The sequence below is a fragment of the Dermacentor silvarum genome, chromosome 8, assembly GCF_013339745.2.
Source record: "Dermacentor silvarum isolate Dsil-2018 chromosome 8, BIME_Dsil_1.4, whole genome shotgun sequence".
Taxonomy (NCBI): Eukaryota; Metazoa; Arthropoda; class Arachnida; order Ixodida; family Ixodidae; genus Dermacentor; species Dermacentor silvarum.
Window position 1 is genome coordinate 8,405,314 of NC_051161.1, and position 18,929 is coordinate 8,424,242.

The following is an 18,929-nucleotide window of genomic DNA, read 5'->3' on the forward strand; positions in this document are numbered from 1 at the left end:
TTCTCTTTCCTTGTTCGCCCTCATTGCTTCCATCAGTCAATTTTGTTCTTCTTACTCCTTTCTTGCCACTCCTGACAGTGACATTTCTATACCTTGTATCTTCCTTGTGATTTTAACGCGATAGCGTTAAGGGCCCCGTGTTGCAGAAAATCCGGCGTCAGCACCTGGCATCGGCGTGCGATGTGGGTGGCGGAGAAAATCTTCCCCAACCACCCCGACCGCGCAGGCCCTCCACGTGGTGCAAGGTTTTGGTGAACAAAAATTGAATTTCTCACAGTGAAATCCGTCAGGAAAATGGTAAAGTACGACTTTACCATTCGGTGTCGAATTCGCCGTCGGATTGTTAACCAATCGGCATTGGATTGTAATTTGAATGTACGAGAAAACCTAATTCTGCTACGAGGAAACTCAAACACAAACCCCTTTTCCAGCATTTCTACCAGACCTACAGCCACGCGTTGCGATGCGAATGGGTCCCTATAAAGCTATCGTGTTCTACTCTTAAAGGCAAAGCTTAAGCGTCCTCCACATTTTGTGCACATTTTGACACGTGATTGCATATGCTCAACACACCTCAAATTTTCTGTTAGATACCTCCAAAGTGGGCGAAGTCGGCTTGCATTGCTATAAAGAAACGTGTGACTGATACTGGGACTGAACCTCTGTCTTCCGGCTGAGCAAACCAATGCTCCAACCATTAGGCCAAGATTACACGCATGCTTCTCTTGTGTCAAAGTTGCTCTTCGATACGTCTGGGCGTGCGTCACGTGCCAGTTTCTAGCATTATTTGCTCATGACAGCTTGTACTTAGAGACACTGTGTTAGACTTCACTGCTTTGGGATCAGCCCACATTTTTCGTCAGGCAGATACCTACAAAGTGTGTAAGGTCTGCCTATAATGCTGTCGCAATTTAAAAAGATTGTTTTGGTGAAATGAACTGTGGCTGCTGCTCCCATACTCAAAATACACTTCCGGAGCTTCTGTATGTCACTTTCAAGGACTGTCAAGGCATATTTCAAACTTTTGAGAGCAGGGAGAGAAAAGAGGGTAGAAGAGGGGGTGGGCAAGAATTTTATTTCTTTTATGCCGTGGCCATTACAGAACAATTAGAAAAGCATAGCTCATGTACTAAGAGTCATAGTCTAGTTACAGTTGCACTTGCTGCAACAAACAACATAATGGTGACAAATTGAATTTTTATGGTACAACAGCTGATTTAACTGTAATGTACCAAAACTGCAGGATGCACAAACATTAGTTCAATTTACAGTAAACCCTTGTTATAATAAAATCACAATATTTAAAATATCACTTTATTTGAAGCTCTTTGTGGTCCCAACATAAGTGCAGTAGTATTGGGCTCCGCTTAGTAAGAAGTTCGAAGCAGTTCATCTGCACTGGACTGCTCTGTGAAGTGTACACAATGATCCATTACAATTCTTCATACCAGTATGCGGAGGCAAAGAGCACTACGACGGTCATTCTGCCATATGATGGCAGCTTTTCACAGACACCAGAAAATTTTTTTTACATTCTCATGTTGCCACTATTGAGTGTGGCTTTGTTTCACTATACATTTTATGATCTCTTGCGCTGTTGAACTGTACATCCTGTGTTACTACGCCAGATTACGCAGGCATAAACACACATACACACAAACACATGTACATACGTACTTACCTACATAATACCTACACACATATACACAGACACATACAATATGTGTATGTGCACGCACACGCAAACTCACATGCATTCATGCACAAACACACACACACAAACAACCAATGTGAGGTTCCCAAGAAATGGTAACCGCATTAAAAGAGAAAAATGTTTTTTCACACAGAGCCTGCCATTAAAATCGTATAAATCTTTAAGAGCTGCTTTAAATCTAAATGGCTTTTCCTTTGCTTGCAGTTTACTTAATTACAGCAAATTTCAGATTCAAATGAATTGCGCTTCTAAGAAGAATGAGGCTGAGCACATTGTTTGCCAAGATGGGTTTCTGTCTTGCTGGAACAATGGCCGACACTGCCAACACAGCCAGGAGGGATGACAGTAGGCACATTTTGACGATAGCAGTGGCACATGCTTAAAGTTGCATTGAGTAAGGCCCATAGATTTGTAGCAGTTTGATATGTCATAATTCAGTGTACACGAGTTTATTATAACCGGGTTTCACTGTCCTGCATTAATAGTACTTGGCTTGCTCAGACCGTTGGTTTGAACAGGCCACATCAAATTGTCCGATACTGCTTTAAATTTGAAAACGTTAATAATCTGACTTTGAGCACCAGCAGTCTGACTGGCTTATATATATATATATATATGGTGTATGTGTGTGTGTGTAGCGCAAGACAGGGGTAATTGGAGATCACAGGGAGAGGCCTTCGTCCTGCACTGGACATAAATATAGGCTGATGATATATATATCTACAGGGTGTCCCAACTATCATGCACCAAGAATTAAAAATATGCAAATGCGACAATCTGGGCAGAACGAAGGAAGGCAATGTTGTTTGCCGTCACTTGGAGATACTTCGATTATTTTTTGCATTCCTCCTAATTACGTAATTAATCTTAATTAACTAACTTCTTAAATATTGTAATTAGATTAAAAGTGTCAATGAGAAAATTGTAGAGCAACATGAACAATTCCCAATACATCTTTCTGTTGCTCAATACGTGCTTGATAAAAGTTTTTCCGAGTGTGAAAGAAGCCCTCGAAAAAACGCAAAGTGTCTCGAGCGGGCAGTCGCGCGGCAATTTTGCGTGTATTCGTGGGCTTCTTTCATGCTCGGAAAAACACTTTTATGCATCATGTATTTAGCAACAGAAAGCTGTATCAGGAGTTTTTCATGTTGCTCTATCATTTTCTCATTGACACTTTTCATCTACTAATTATAATATTTGAGAAGTTGGTTGATTAATTAGGACTAATTATGTAATTAGGTGTAATGCAAAAAATAATCTGAGTGTCTCCAAGCGACGGCAAGCAACATTACCTTGGTTCTGTCCAGCTACATGGCATTTGCATATTTTAAAATCTTGGTGCATGATAGTTGGGACACCCTGTATATATGAAAACATTGGAGGTAGTTGCTAGCATAAAATTTCTGCCTGCCCAAAGACTTTAGATGTAGCACATCTCACCAAGTTTGTTTGTTCAGTTGATAAACCAACCAATTTATCAATAGATCAACCAGTTTTTGTTTTGCAGAAACACATCATATAGTTTTTAAAAGCTAGTGAGAGAAAAGAAAAGGTCTGCTCTCACATGGCTTAATAGATCAACCAGTTTTTGTTTTGCAGAAACACATCATATAGCAAAAGCTCGTGAGAGAAAAGAAAGGGTCTGCTCTCACATGGCTTAACTGTGTTTGACTGCCTGCAGTAACTGATTACCGCAGCTCTGTAATGGTGCATGCTTAAACTTTTGCAAGTCACTGTGAAAACATAAATTGGCATCTTTAATACGCATTTTGATAGGGAATGAAATTGCAAAAGCGATGTGCTGCAGCTGCTGCAGATATTAGTAAATAAATACAATGAACATGCAGTGTTATTATATAGTGATGCTGGTTGTCAAGTTGGTTCAGTTCAGTTTTAAATGTATGCTACGTCTAATAATGGGTACATGAGATAAGGGCATGATATGACCCTTGGTCATGGGGCACTGAACAGCACAAATAAACATTAAGCAAGAAAACCGTGTGTGTAGGAGCGTGGGATCAGCAACCCAGCCACGGTGATCTTCTCGATGACCAAGGAGGAGCGCAAGGACTTCTACCGCACTGTGGCCAAAGGCTTGAATCGACCCCTGTTCTCTGTGTACCGTCGTGTCATCCGCATGTACGACAACAAGAACCACATTGGCAAATACAGCTCTGAAGAACTGGACCAGCTCAAGGTGTACGTAGCCTATCTCCTGTCTCTGGTTACTTCGAACAGTGAGCTGAGACAGCTCGTACACTCTTACCCAATGGCCTTAATATTGCCAAGTTTTCTCAGCAAACTGTCCGCAGTTTATTCTTGCTGATCTTATTAATTACTGGTTTGTGCACTGTCACATCAATGTGACATTATTATCTGACTCTCAATGGCAGTTTAACTAGTGAAAAAAAAAAAAAAAACACTACTCTATTTGCAATATCATTATATGATCAAGTGTAATGTGGTGCCGACTTTTTCAAGCTTCGAAACTGTAAAAATACATTGCCATGGCTGTAACACAACCTGATGTTATGTGAAGTCCTCAGTGAATGAAATATGGTAACTCCAGCTCAAACTCTTTAGTGAATTCTGTACAATATTGAAGTGGACATGCTTCATGCAATGCTAAAAATCTACAAGTGCCACATGCACTCGTGTCCTTTTCTCCATCAGCTATTACTAATTGAAGTGCTTGTCTGAATGCAACGACATAGTGTGACATGAAGTGAAGGAGGCTGAACAAACTGAGTTTCATTTATTCAAGACGCAGTCATTGCCAAGGGCTTTGATAAAAGCAATTTGCACACACAAACACTTGTGTAACATACATGCCCTCTGCTTAGCTGCTCCTCACAACTATAAGCGGTGCAGCCTAAGGGATAAATTTAGTCGGCTGGGCTTTGCTGCTGATTTGCCTAGTGTTGCACCATTTTGCATGCTAGGTATGCAGGGAAGTCCACTAACAGACCATTGTGAAGATGCTAGGGTTAAGTTTTATTTTATGGTGCAAGCTCCTGATGATCAAATCTGGTGAGTTGGGAAAAGATCTTAAGTTACACCTACAGTACTGTTAGTTCAAGGCACATTCTTGGGCTAGGAATTGCAAAAAAAAAAAAAAAGTGCTAGTGTTAGATTTATGTGAGTGTGATGTAATACTGCTGACATGAATGACATGCATACAAACACAGGAAATAATATTCATTAATTAGAAATTGAGGATGTTCTTAGGGGTGGGCAGTGCTACCCGGACGAACAACAGAGGAAGAGACAATACGAGCGCTGACTGAAAACTGATTTATTATCTTTGAACGAGTGAATATACATATACACAAAATGTGATCATATGACGCGTACAAGTGGTGAAAGGTTCTCAGCCTATTTTGCCATCCAAAAACATAGTTTCTTTATCATGCAGAGAGATAGAGGTCTGACTGGCACACATGCACACATGCCTGAGTTAACATGCATGTAGTAGGCTTCTAAAATCTCACGGTTCATTTGGTTTATATTTTTATACAGTATTTCAGCTTTTTCAAACATGGGTTTGGCTGAGGCTGAGGCCATATGGCATCTTGATGTGGCAGTGGCAAAACGATCTTAACATTTTAACAAAGTATCTCTCAAAATAATGATAGAGGCCTTTACTATAGATTGCAACACTTACTAGTTAAGTTACTTTAAGCCTTGATTCTTGAACTCTGGGACTGCACTCGAGAGAGCCGGTCAGCTTTGCATCTGCATAAACGTTTCCTTATCTGCAGGCTACGAGCAGCCCATGGAAATGACTGGAGAGTTATTGGAAATGCACTGGGTCGGAGTGCAGCATCTATAAAAGATAGGTGCCGGCTCATGAAAGAGAACTGCCGTCAAGGTAAGGACACACTGCTTCACAAGGTGCTGTTACCTAGAGAGTGCTGTGAATTATTCAGTCTTAATTACTTCCTAATGTGTGGTACTGTAGAAGCCTGGGACTGTATGTTCTTGTGTAAAAGTTGCACACCTGGATTTGGGTCTAAATGTATTAACAAAAAGAATACTATTCAGAAAATTATTTGTGCTTGGACTACACCCCTCACCCTCTAAGTGAACACCTTGCTTGTCATCTATGGCCACACAGTGCATATACAGTGGAACCTCGATGATACGAATCTCACGGGGTCACGAAAAATATTCGTATTAGCCGAAATTCGTATAATCAAAACACAATTAAAACACAAATTAAAGAGTCAGAGGTGAACTCACTCAGGCACATGCACGTAAAAAGCATTTACAGTATAGATCACTTATAACGTAACCGTTTATAGTGAAGAACTGGCTACAATGCGGCCTTTTCCGACTCCCATTTACCCTCCCATAGAACTCCATGTATACGCATACCGCTTACAGTGCAGCCGCGTGAGACGAAATACCGGTTATAATGCTGCTTCCGCGGTAAAATATTGCCGACACGGGCAATAGCGAGCACGCTTCTCAACGAGGTGCGCCCACCGATGGAAGAGGAGATCAACGAGGGCGATGCGGAGGAGGAGCATGAGACGTGGAGCATGAGTACAAGGGCGATAAAATCGTCGCTGCGCGCCGTATGTGCCAGTAAAAGCGCCCGGGGGATGCGCGCCTTCACGGAGAGCGAACGCACAGCGGAGAGAAAACGCGACTTCCGTGGTGTAAGAGGCCGTGGGGTTAAGGGAGGGGGGTGTGGCGACGCTGTGCTACGTCACCAAATGCGTATCTTGCAACCGAGCACGAGGATAACTGGCGACGCAATCTCTCACGCGAAAGGAGCAAAGCGGGAAGGTAGCGCGGGAGGGAGTTGGGGGGGGGGGGGGGGGGCTTTTGCTCTGCCAACAAATGCGTTCTTCTACTTTGCGCCTGTGCCGGCTGTCGGTGTTGTCGCGCGCACCGTATCTTGAAAGCGATCTCCACATGGCTCTGACCTTTGTATGCGCCGTGCCTACGCCGCTCAGTTTCCGTTGAAGCGATAGACCGCACGTGACTTCGCTTGCTGCGGCGGCCGCGCGTGGGGAAGAGCGGCCGCCACAACGAGCGAAGAGGCAAAAGGAAAAGCGCAAAAGCAACAAAAGCGCCGCCGCTTCAAACTCTTCGCACCCAGTCGCGGCTTTCGCGCTGTCCGGTGCCGCGTCCTCGCCTCCGCACAAAAAGAGAAAGGGAAAACGCGCGTGACTGCTCGCTGTTCTCTTTCGCGGCCGTTGGTGGGGTGGCGTTTATTCATATCAACCGACGTGGGTCGAAAATCGATTCGTAACAACCGTTCTCTAGCACATTGCAAAGTAATGGGGCTCGGCCGGGACCTCAGAAAAATTTGTATCATCCGGAAATTCATATTAGCCGTGATCGTATCATCGAGATTCCACTGTAGCTGTATTGGGATTGTCTTATGTCTTTTTATTGCTTCTAGTGCTGATAAACTGTAGCTTGTTGACTTAAAGGGACTGACAACCAATTTTTAACGACCTAGTTCTTTATTCCGCAATGAAAAGCTCACCCTCGGTAGTGTTTACACCTGCAGAAGGTTACTTCAAAAAGCGCATGGATATTTTGTAAGCAGAGTTCTCCGATCTGAGCAGCCTCTAAAAAAGTAGGAGTACGTCCTCCAGCAACAATGGGAAGTGAGAGCAATGCCGATAGCCCGCCTCTCAAATTGTGAAAGCCGCCCATCGTTCTGCTTTCACAGGGATGAGTGCAACTGTGGTTAACCACCTGTATTTTGACCTTTTCAACCACTTTTGAAAAGAAAAAGCTGGTACAATAAGTTAGCGTTGTCATACAGACCTTCTTATATTTGTACCATGTTTTCCCCAAGCACACGCCTACACCATGGCTGGCTGGCCCCCGTCGTCGCTATTCTGTTGATAGATGAGCCAAGCCAACTCATCAAAAACGAAGGCGAAGGCAGCGCCACTTTTCTACTCACTACAAATGAAAGCCTTTCTGCACATTGTAAGTTAGAAAAAAACTTCTAACAGAGAAAATTATACTGAATTTCAATACTAATAAAATGACCAGGAACCACGTACGCTAATACAGTGGAATCTCGATGATACGATCACGGCTAATACGAATTTCTGGATGATACAAATTTTTCTGTGGTCCCGGCTGAGCACCATTACTTTGCAACGTGCTAGAGAACGGTTGTTACGAATCGATTTTCGATCCGTGTCGGTTGATACGAATAAACGCCGCCCCACCGACGGCCGCGAAAAAGAACAGCGCGCAGTCACGCGCTTTCTCCCTTTCTCTTTTGGCGCGGATGCGGCGCCGGACAGCGCAGAGGCCGCGACTGGGCACGAAGAGTTTGACGCGGTGGCGCTTTTCTTGTTCTTGCACGCGGCCGCCGCCGCAGCGAGCGAAGGTTCATGCAGTCTATCGCTTCAACGGAAACTGAGCGGTGTAAGCACAGTGCATACAAAGGTCAGAGCCGTGTGGAGATCGCTTTCAAGATAAAGTGCGCGCGACAACCCCGACAGCCGGCACAGGCGCAAAGTACAAGAACGCATTTGTTGGCAGAGTAGAAGCCGCCCCCCCCCCTCCCTCCTTCCCTCCCTCCTACGCTGCCTCCCTGCTTTGCTCCTTTCGGTGGGAGATTGCGTCGCCAGTTACCCTTGCGCCCAGTTGCAAGACACGCATTTGGTGCCCCGCAGCACAGCATCGACGCCCCCCCCCCCCTCCCTCCCTCTTATACCCCCCGGCCTTTCACGCGACGGAAGCAGGGCCGGGCTCGTCTAGCGCGCCCGGCCCTGACGGAAGTCGTGTTTGCTCTCCGCTGTGCGTTCGCTCTCCGTGCGCGAAGGCGCGCGTCCCCCGCGCGAAAGGTGCGCTTTCACTCGCACATACGGCGCGCGGTGACGATTTTAGCGCCCTTGGACTCTTGCTCCACATCTCATGCTCCTCCTCCACATCGCATTCGTTGATCTCCTCTCCCATCGGAGGGCGCACCTCGTTGAGAAGCGTGCTCGCTACCGCCCTTGTCGGCGAGATTTTCCAGCGGAAGCCGCATTATAACCGGTATTTCGTCTCACACAGCTGCACTGTAAGCGGTATGCGTATACATGGGAGTTCTATAGGAGGGTAAACGGGAGCCAGAAAAGGCCGCGTTGTTGCCAGTTCTACGCTATGAACAGTTATGTTATAAGTGAATGTAAATGGCAGAACTGTGAATGCTTTTTACGTGCGCGTGCCTGAGTGAGTTCACCTCCGACTCTTTAACTTAGCTAGTTTTAATTGTGTTTTGATGATACGTATTTCGGCTAATATGAATATTTTTCGTGACCCCGTGAGATTCGTATCATCGAGATTTCACTGTGGAAGGTCACGATGTAGACCTCTTATGCATCTTCATGTTTTTGTCACGTGGGGCGACAAAGGTCATTTTTCGCAACCTTTAGTGAATAAAGATATAAATTCACATTTAATGAAGAAAACATGGCTCGTTTTAACCAGTACGATAGGCAAGCTTTCCATCAGCACGGATATCTCAATTGATAGTCTGAGTGGTTGTCTGTCCCTTTAAAGGGTCCCTGAAATGGTTCGGACAAATTTTGTAGACGTGTAGGATACAGCTACAGTAAAACATTCGCATCACAATTTAAGAGAAGCGTCTCATATTAAGAGAGCTACGGACGATTACAAGTTGTCCTCCTCCCTAGCCATGCATTTCCTCCTCAACTCGTTTGCCGAGTGATCGGGGATAAGCTCCGCCTTCGCTCTCTCTACGTCATGTTGTGACATATGTGTTCGTCTACATCCGGTTGTCTTGGAGCCAGCGCGCGAAGGCTCTCCAACCTCTCCGCTAGCCACTAGGCCGTCGATCCCCTGCGAGAGCGATCAAGCAGCGTGTGTTGCGAGTGTTCTGTCGCAGCGCCGAGCGTGTCCGGTATTCCGCTAACCACAGGCAAGCTGGGTGTTTTGACGGATAGCCAAAGGCGTAAACTAAAGTCCCTCCATACCGCTGTGATGAAGGAGCTTCGAAGATGTACGTGAGCGGCCTGATCGGCATGCACGGTCCCGCCATCTGGTGGCGCAGAGCTTAAACAGCCAAATACAGATCTAATATTCCTGTAACCAAGTGTAGAACATTTGAAACTTATAAAAAGACAATGTGTTCAAGATTACGCTCCTGCCAAAAATTTGAGCCAGCAGCAAATGGTTACTGCTGTTTTAGCTGTGTGTTTGGTTGAGCTTTGTGCCGCCAGGTGGCTGCACTGTGCAAACAGTTCACGTTTGCCCCTCCATTCATCACGTAAAACGTGGTAAAACGGCCAGTACACTTACGCTTGCATTCATCTGAAAAACCGGACAAGCTAAATTCTATTGTGGCAATCCTTCGACGTGAAGTGATGGCCGCAAACGTGTAGATGCTGGCACTGTTTGGATACCATCAGTCTGATGCGCTGCAGCCACTCCGCTCGTCTGCTGCCTTGCAGCGGGGCACGATGTCGCAGCTTGACATGTCGCCGATCACTACATTTGCAGCCCACAACACAAGGGCGAACCATGGTGCTTTCGAAAAGAAAGAACAAGACCAACACTGACCGCGCAGCTCTCGTCAACACGGAGCACGTTGTAACACAAGCAGACGACACTTGCTGTGGGCCGGAAGTGCTTTTTGTGTAGTGATACATGTCCTTGTGCATTCTCTTTCTGTTACTTTCTTTTTATAGAAACAAAACTAACATCTAAACTATTACGAACATTTGTTCACCATAATGTTGGAAAAATTATCGATGACGCACCCTGGGCAGCCAATCGAATAGCTGGCCCAGTGACGTATTCTGGGCAAATCGCGTCATCCGGGCACAAAACTCAGCCGCTTAGCGTGCTGCAATCGGTAGCGATGTACCTTTTTAAAACCTTATAATAAATTACACGCCTTACGTGGAGCGCTTAGATGTGTGAAATAATGATCAGAAGGACCTACTCTAACGACTCGGTACGTTTGTACAAAATCATCAAAATCGTTTCAGGGTCCCTTTAAGGGTCGGAATAGTCATGGAAATCCTATCCTGGCATCCCACAGCTTGTCCCATCACATTTTCTCCTTGTATTTCCCGCACCCTTCTAAGCCTGTCTACTTCACACTGTTAATTTATAAAGATAACTTATTAGCTTGCCCTAATAATCTTTTTAGTTCAATTTTCTTCGTGTGCTCAGTGTTTTAGATAAGATATTGAAGAGTTCAAGGAACACTTGGGCAGTCAGGTAGAGTGTAACAAGAAGGACAACAGTCACTGTTGAGGTATAAAAAGAATTCTTCAGATGTCAGATTGGTACCTTTTAAGGTGTCAATTCTTTAATGATGTTTTGGACTGCATTCCCTTGTCTTTTGTGTGGTTTTGCGTGCTCTGAATTAGTCTAAAATGCATCACCAGCTAACACATTCCCAAACTTTGGTGACCCCTTCTCCAAAAGCTTCTTGGCTATGCAACTCTCCATGAGCTCTTGGCTGGATCAAGGACTGAGATTACATTAGCTAAGCTCGTCATCATGATAAAGCATCCTTGATGCAGGGGTGTGGGTGCCTGCCGAAGAACGGCGACTGGCGGAGGCTGTGTACGACCTCAGTGGGGCACTGCCTGGGGAGATGGTGAGCGGTGGCCTGTCATGGACGGCTGTGGCAGAGCGTGTGGGCAGCCGTTCAGAAAAGCAGTGTCGCACCAAGTGGCTCAACTACCTCAACTGGAAGGAGGCTGGGGGCACTCATTGGACCCGCCAGGACGACCTCACCCTCATCAGCACGTAAGGCACAACATACCTTGGTTGAGCCCAGCCAAAACAAAGTTATAGCAGGATTTGGAGCTAAAGCAGTTGCCACACAAAGATATTTTCACATAACAAGCCAGTGTTTGCTTGGGATTACTATAGTCTACCAGTTTGTTTTTCTCTGATGAAGTGCTTTATTCAAACGGTTGCTGTTTGCTAAGCAAACGAAACATAGGCATATCAGCCATCAGATAGCCGACTCATTAAGCTGACTAGCCCTGCTAGAGGACAATACACCATATCATTTTATCAAAACATACTTCAGTTTATTGTTTTAAGACCATTGTAATGTAACTCTATTGCTGCCATCAGTTATCATAGCTGTGGCTGATTACTTTCAGAAATGCAGTTAAAGCTCGATGTAACGAAGTCAGTAAAATCAGCAATTTGCTTCGTTATATAGAAATTTCGTTGTATCTAAATTTGACCTTTTGTGCAAATAAGTACAGTCACCAATCGATTTTTCTTACACGGAAGAGGCCACAAAATTTTCCGAATTATCGAGCAATCGAAAAAAGCAAACTCGAATGAGAAAAAAAATTATTTTGTTGAATTTAACAGTTGGGGATGAAAGATACGGTTTCATACAGTGTCAACCATATCTTTGCATCGGCGGTACAAATTAAGCGAAGCCAGCCACTCCTTTACGTCCACATCACACCTGTGGCAGATAGTGTCGCCCGCAGTGGCACGACTCTATCATAAAAAGCGACGGCAGTGGGAAGCGAAGTCTTTGTCTGCCTCTCGCTTCATAGTGTCTATGAAACACGAGATTACGGCACCTACAGTACTAAACGTGTGGTAAGATGGGGCACATGATGCCACCCCATCTCGGCACGCCCACTTCTTGCACATGTGGCAGATTACCTCTAAAGCAAGGTGTTCGGGCTACGTATGCGCTCAGCCACTCTGAAAGCCATACACAGCCACAGCCTCATTAGAAAAGGAGATGGGCGGCAATTTCCCCCAACTTCCTTCCCCCATCTCCGTTCGTGCGCACTTGATCGCGTTACTGCAAGCTCTCTCCCCTTTCCCCTTGCTCATGTGAGAAGGCTGCGCTCATCAAGCCACAATCCTTCTCTGCTAACTCTTGCATGCTGTGGGGATTGAGGTATGTGCCAGCACCATTGCGCGGGCTTCATCTGTTCTGTCGTCCCCATATACGCCTTCCCCCCAGTCCTACTCGCAACTGATTTCATTGGCGGCGCTTCACTCTCGATGGTTTGCAGTGGGGGCGGGGCACTGACGTCACTATGTGGCTGCGTTTGGCTGCTGACTGCTGAGTGTGTCTCTCTTATTTCCGGGACTAGCGCAAGGTACATACATGCTTTCCTCAAGTCCGCCGACACCTTTGTGACTAGGACTTGAGCTTACCCACGGTGCCTTTGCCCGTGCGGGGAGCACATACTTTGTGCTGATCTTTTTCCTGACGCTAAGCAGAAGAGCGGGGCCTAGTGCTCGCGTGAGGTCATACCACGCCGAGCCGTACTTCTTGAAGGCCCAAGCCGAAGGAAACTGCCCGAGCTCTCACGAGTTGGCCCATTGATTATCGCCAGAGCAAGTAGCATAGCCAGCGGGACTTTTCCTAGCTGCATCTCCCAGCTTGAGCCTTTGCTCTCGCAGCGATGTGCTATTGGCGCCCGTGTCTGTATTTTCGCCCTTGGTGCGGGACCCCTTTGGTTCCCCGCTGCCCGGGCGTTTGTGCAGTGCTGGTGCTGCCGGTGACAATAAAGGATTTCCGTTAACTCAGGGCAATATTGTGTTCTTGCGTGCGTTGCTCGGTTGCCCCTTGCAGCCTGAGCTTGCGTGCAGCGGTGCTGGAGGCGACGGCTAATGCGGCCCTGTGGCTCGCTAAGCTTGAACCCACGGTGGTCGGTACTGCTGTGAGACCCTAAGACCCCACAACGCCTTCACTCGCACCAAAGCATAAAGCGTCGGTCACGATAGGATCTTATCACGCTTGGACTTTATATGGAACATGAAGTTGCTCTGCTTCAGGGGTTCTATTTGAGAATTGCGTTTGCAACAGCCGCTTGTAATTCAACCATTTGACCATCCTGCATCTGTGAAAGTTTCCATTTATTGTCTCAATATTCCTTCGTGGCGGCAGTGAAATTTTGTTATATTGAAATCGTGTATAAACACAGTTCGTTAAATTCAGGTTTAATTACATGGTGTTCTCTGAAAAAAAAAAAAGTTATGAAAAGTTTGTTACATCAAGAATTTTGTTACATTGAAGTTCGTTATATAGAAGTTTAACTATACTTTCACTTTTGCACCACAGGAGGGGCTTTTGATGGGATAACTTATTGGAGAAACAGGCATTTTGCTTACTGGCTTAGCCAATCAGCATCTGCTTAAAGTTGTATTCCCGAAAGTGATCTATCTAGATGGAGGCCCTAGTTGTCAAGTTTATATCTGCTAGGTTTACCTCTTGAGCCTTGCCTGGAGACTCAAGATGTTAAACATTTATGGACGAGATACATAAATACCCAAAAGAACTGTTTATATTTTATCTAAGGGTTCAAAACACATTGAGAATGAGCACAATCAACATGAAGAAAAAAATATTTCGCAGAAACTTTTTTAGCGGTAGGGGAAACACCAGTCAGAAAACTGGAAGTGGGCTTCACCCCAAGCTACCTTATGCTTCGTTTGGTATTTGTACAGACTGCTGTCGCCATATGGGAACCTTAGGGGTATATTTCATTTGCTTTACATCATGTGTGTAATACCACTGTAGCCTGTGGGGGCACGCTCTGCGTGAGGCTAGGGCCGAATTGCAGCACTGTAGAGGCTTGGGCTAGTCGGTACATACTCGACAGAGGAACAGCGCAAAAAACATGAGAGACAAGAAGGCTAGGGCTGAAGACAAGCTCCAGATCAAGCCCCACACACTCGTTCCATCAGACTCCTTGACCCGTAGCACGTGAAATCGCAGCTACGTTGGGTTTGGGCGAATAAGGCCAACCAGCGGTGTCAGCTCTAACAATCTTTATTCCTGCGAACAATAAGGCACACTTGCAGAGGGAAGTCCACTCTGTAATAAATAATAAACAGGCTTGCCTCGTTGTGTGTGATAGTCAGGCAAGCTATGATAGACAGCAAACGTACATTTACTGTAATGTATTTCTTTTTGCTAGGTTTATTTGGTGGTCTTCTCTCAACTCACTCTTTTCGAGCTATTTCCCTGTGTTTTTTTTTTCTTCACTCCTGCAGGTTTTATTAATTCATGACCAATACTCACATTCGCTACAAATGATGTCTCACTACATTGATACGTTTTGGAGGAACTACGTGTTACAACCATACTTTTTAAGTAAATGGTTACTTCTTTCTTTAAATTTCTTTATGCAAGTGTTGACAACTGTCGTCTGTAAGGAATACTTATTGGGATACAAGGAGCTTCAGCTTATACTTGTGACAGTGTATTTGTTGCTGCAACTTATGCTTTGGTTGTCTTTCTATGCCGCCATGTTTACTTTAACATGTTCCATAAAACATTCGTTTTGTAACAGGGTGCATGCACTGCAAGTTTCTGAGGAGAGCATGATCGACTGGGTGGAGTTTGCAAAGGACTGGACCAGGTAACACATCTTTTGGACATTTTGTACGGTTGAAGAGCTCATTAATGTAACATCAGGGATTTCAATGTATTTTCATGTGCTTGGGCCATTTTTGTGCCACAACATTTTTTCGAACTAGTGAAGTTGACTCCCTTGGATTCTTTTTAATGCTCCTAATTCTTGTTTTTCGATAAACACTTAGCTGGGCCTGAGCAGACTCTGTTTATTCTTGTTTATGATTTCACAAGGAGCTAGTGTGAGAACCTCAAGGCTGCTGCCCTTCTTTTGTTTTTGCACTGCTTCAGGTTTTTCAACTGTGCCTCATGGCAAGGCTCAGCTTCCCGATAGTATTTCCTATGCATAATTTACCAATCCAGCTTGACTTAATGTTACTCTTCAGTGACGTTAGTTCTTTGATAGGGACATTAAAACAAAAAATAGGTTGAGTTGTGTATTAGTCAGTTGCGCTTATAAAATACCAAAAAAGCCACTCTTACCGAGGGAGGAGGCTTGGTAAGCCAGATAAAATGCATAAACAAAGGATAGCTCGATGTGACATCAATTTTGATGGCTTCTGAATGGGCCTAGTTAATTGCTTAGTGGTAAAAATGTACCACATTGCATTCTAAAGGGGGGAGGGTAACCCACCATGCATGCCATTTCATTTGCTTCTATCTCGGTTTCTACGGAACCTGTTCTTGAAATCTTTTTATGGTGGAACGCTCCCTAGATGGTGCATTACAACTTCTAGCGTGTGAACAAGATTTCCAATGGGGCCTGGTAAGGGACATATTTAGACAAACGTGAAATCACCTTGGAAGTATGTTAATTTAGCTGAATGGTCACCATAGCAGAAGTGTAATGAATGTGCAGTGCTCAGCAGTTCAAGTGCAATAGTGAGATCATATGGCGGCAGGCACGTTTTGCGCCATTGGTTATCGCTGTGTGATCGCAGGGAGGCCAAATGCAGTCAGATAGCGTCACAAAGACGATCCCATTCATCATATACCACAGTGCATCAGCTCAACGTCCCCAACACACACCAGAGGCTCAAAAAGCACTAGCAGCCGTGTGCTTTGAGTATCGCGTTTCAATCAGTGAGCACTGTACAGTACAATTACAGTACACTCATCAAAAGTTCCCTAACTGGCCATCTTAGGAGAGATTTGTGCTTTAAAGGGACCCTGAAACGATTTTGACGATCTTGTACAAACGTACTGAGTCGTTAGAGTAGGTCCTCTTGATCATTAATTGACGCATCTATATAAGCGCTCCACGTAAAGCTTGTAATTTATTATAAGGTTTTAGAAAGGTACATTGCTACCAATCGCAGCACGCCAATTGGCTGAGTTTTGTGACCAAGTGACGCGATTTGACCATATCATGTTAGTAGGACCAGCTATCCGATTGGCTGCCCAGAGCGCATCATCGATAATTTTTTCAACATTATGGTGAACAAATGTTGTTTGTAATAGGTTAGATGTTAGTTAATTTGTTTCTATAAAAAAAATGTCACAGTTTCGCCCTAAGGGCGAAGCAATGAATGCGATAGCAACACAGCAATGTCATACGAAGTAAGGTGAGCGGTTTTGGTAGCAATATGAATTGTGGTAAACATGAGCTGATTAAGTAAGCAGGTGTGCTGCGGCGTAAGTAGACCGACATGAAGAGAGACTCGATGACCACGAGAAGGCGTGTGTGAAACGGTGGTGTTGATGAGAAGCGCTTCCCGTGGGCAGCGCGTGCGAAGGGACACACCTGTAGCGCTGCACTGCCGATCCGGGCAGCATTGCATGTGTGTAGCGTGCGTTGGAAAATGTGGCCCGACTATTACTAACTGAATGAACAAGCGTGGTGTGAGCGCGCACAAACAAACATGAATAGATCACACTGAATGACTGCAGACGACTGTCAAAACGCTGGCAGCAAGCACATACGCCGCAGCGGGCGAAGGTACGTGCGGTCTATCGCTTCAACGCAAACTGAGCGGCGAATGCACGGCGCATAAAGGTCAGAGCCGTGTGGAGATAAGAGACGGTGCGGGCGAGCGACGAGCGCGGTTGTTGGCAGAGTAGAAGTGCGCCCCCCCCCCCCCCCCCCCCCGCTCCCTCCGGTGCTGGCTTCCTTGCTTGCGCGTGGGAGATTGAGTGCGTTCGCTCTCCATGATGACGCGCGTCCCCGCACGCTTCCGCTTGGGCATACGGCGCGCGGCGAAGATTTTATCTATAGGGAACCTCACGGCGACGGCGACGGCGATGGCAGAAATCCGGTTGAAGTGTCCATATAATTGCTATTGCAATAAAAGAAAGTAACAGAAAGAGATTGCACAAGGACATGTATCACTACACTAAAAGCACTTCCGGCCCACAGCAAGTGTTGTCTGCTTGTGTTAAAACATGCTCCATGTTGACGAGAGCAGCACGGTCAGTGTTGGTCTTGTTCTTTCTTCTCGCGAGCACCATGGTTCGCCCTTGTTGCATTGTGGGCTGCAAATGTAGCGATCTGCGACATGTCAAGCTGCGACATCGTGCCCCGCTGCAAGGCAGCAGACAAGCGGAGTGGCTGCAGCATATCGGAATGTCGGTATCCAAACGGCATCAGCATCTACACGTTTACGGCCGTCACTCACGTCGAAGGATTGCCACAACAGAGTTTAGCGTGTACGGTATTCAGGTAAACGCAAGCGCAAGTGTACTAGCCGTTTTACCACGTTTTGCGTGATGAACGGAGGTGCAAACCTGAACTGCTTGCACGGTGCAGCCACCTGGCGGCACAAAGCTCAACCAAACACACAGCTAATATAGCAGTGACCAAGTTTTTCTACTTTGCTGCTGGCTCAAATTTTCGGCAGGAGCGTAATCTTGAACACGTTGTCTTTTTATATGTTTAAGGTGTTTTACACTTGGTTACAAGAATATTAGCTCTGTATTTGGCTGGTTAAGCTCTGCGCCACCAGATGGCTGGACCGTGCATGCCGATCAGGCCACTCACGTACGTCTACGAAGCTCCTTCATCACAGCGGTATGGAGGGGCTTTAGTTAATGCCTCTGCCTATCTGTCAAAACACCCAGCTTGCCTGTGGTTACCGGAATACCGGACACGCTCTCGCTGGGGATTGATGGCCGGGTGGCTAGCGGAGACGTTGGAGAGCCTTCGCGCGCTTGCTCCAAAACAACCGGAAGTAGACGACAACATGTCACAACGTGATGTAGAACCAGCGAAGGCGGAGCTTAGCCCCGATCACTAGGCGAATGAGTTGAGGAGAAAATGCATGGCTAGGAAGGAGGGTAACTTGAATTGAATATGAGATGCTTCACTTAAATTGTGACGCAAATTTTTTACTGTAGCTGTACCCTACGCATCTACAAAATTTATCCGAACTGTTTCAGGGACCCTTTAACAGAGTTTTACATAATAGGGGTTCTGCTCTTTGTATCTTTACCTTGTCCCTTCATTAACTAACTTATTAACCAATCTTAATAAGGTAAATGAAACATTCATGATTTAGTCCTATAGGGCTGTTTTCTTTTTTCTTGTTTTTAAGTTGGAACAACGTTTATTTACTTCCCCGCCCTTTCCCTTTCCAGTGTTCGGTCGCCACAGTGGCTACGTGGAAAATGGTGGAGCTTGAAGAGGACCGTTCCAAATGCTGGCAAACTAGCATTTCGAGGTGTGTGTCTGTAAAAATTCTGTTCATCCTCCTGTTGTCTGTGCCACAGATGGCAGTAACTGGAACATAATGCATGCAAAAATTACAGTAATGTGACAAGTAGGTTTCCTGAATGTAATAACTTCTACAAATATATCTATTTCTATTATAGCATATGGAAGTGACATTATGAAGAGTCACTAACGCTTACACATCTTCTAAA

The 18,929-nt window shown here is 45.5% G+C and overlaps 1 protein-coding gene across 2 annotated transcripts in view; it reads left to right on the top strand.

Moving 5' to 3' along the window:
• Nucleotides 1–18,929, top strand: part of LOC119460587 (cyclin-D-binding Myb-like transcription factor 1) — a 68,017-nt gene that overhangs the window by 11,275 nt on the left and 37,813 nt on the right. For both annotated transcript variants that reach the window (XM_037721596.2, XM_049672579.1), the window contains exons 7-11: nucleotides 3,723–3,913; nucleotides 5,476–5,585; nucleotides 11,239–11,467; nucleotides 15,010–15,078; nucleotides 18,645–18,727. In XM_037721596.2, coding sequence (XP_037577524.1) covers nucleotides 3,723–3,913; nucleotides 5,476–5,585; nucleotides 11,239–11,467; nucleotides 15,010–15,078; nucleotides 18,645–18,727 — 682 coding nt within the window. The remainder of the gene's footprint in view (nucleotides 1–3,722; nucleotides 3,914–5,475; nucleotides 5,586–11,238; nucleotides 11,468–15,009; nucleotides 15,079–18,644; nucleotides 18,728–18,929) is intronic.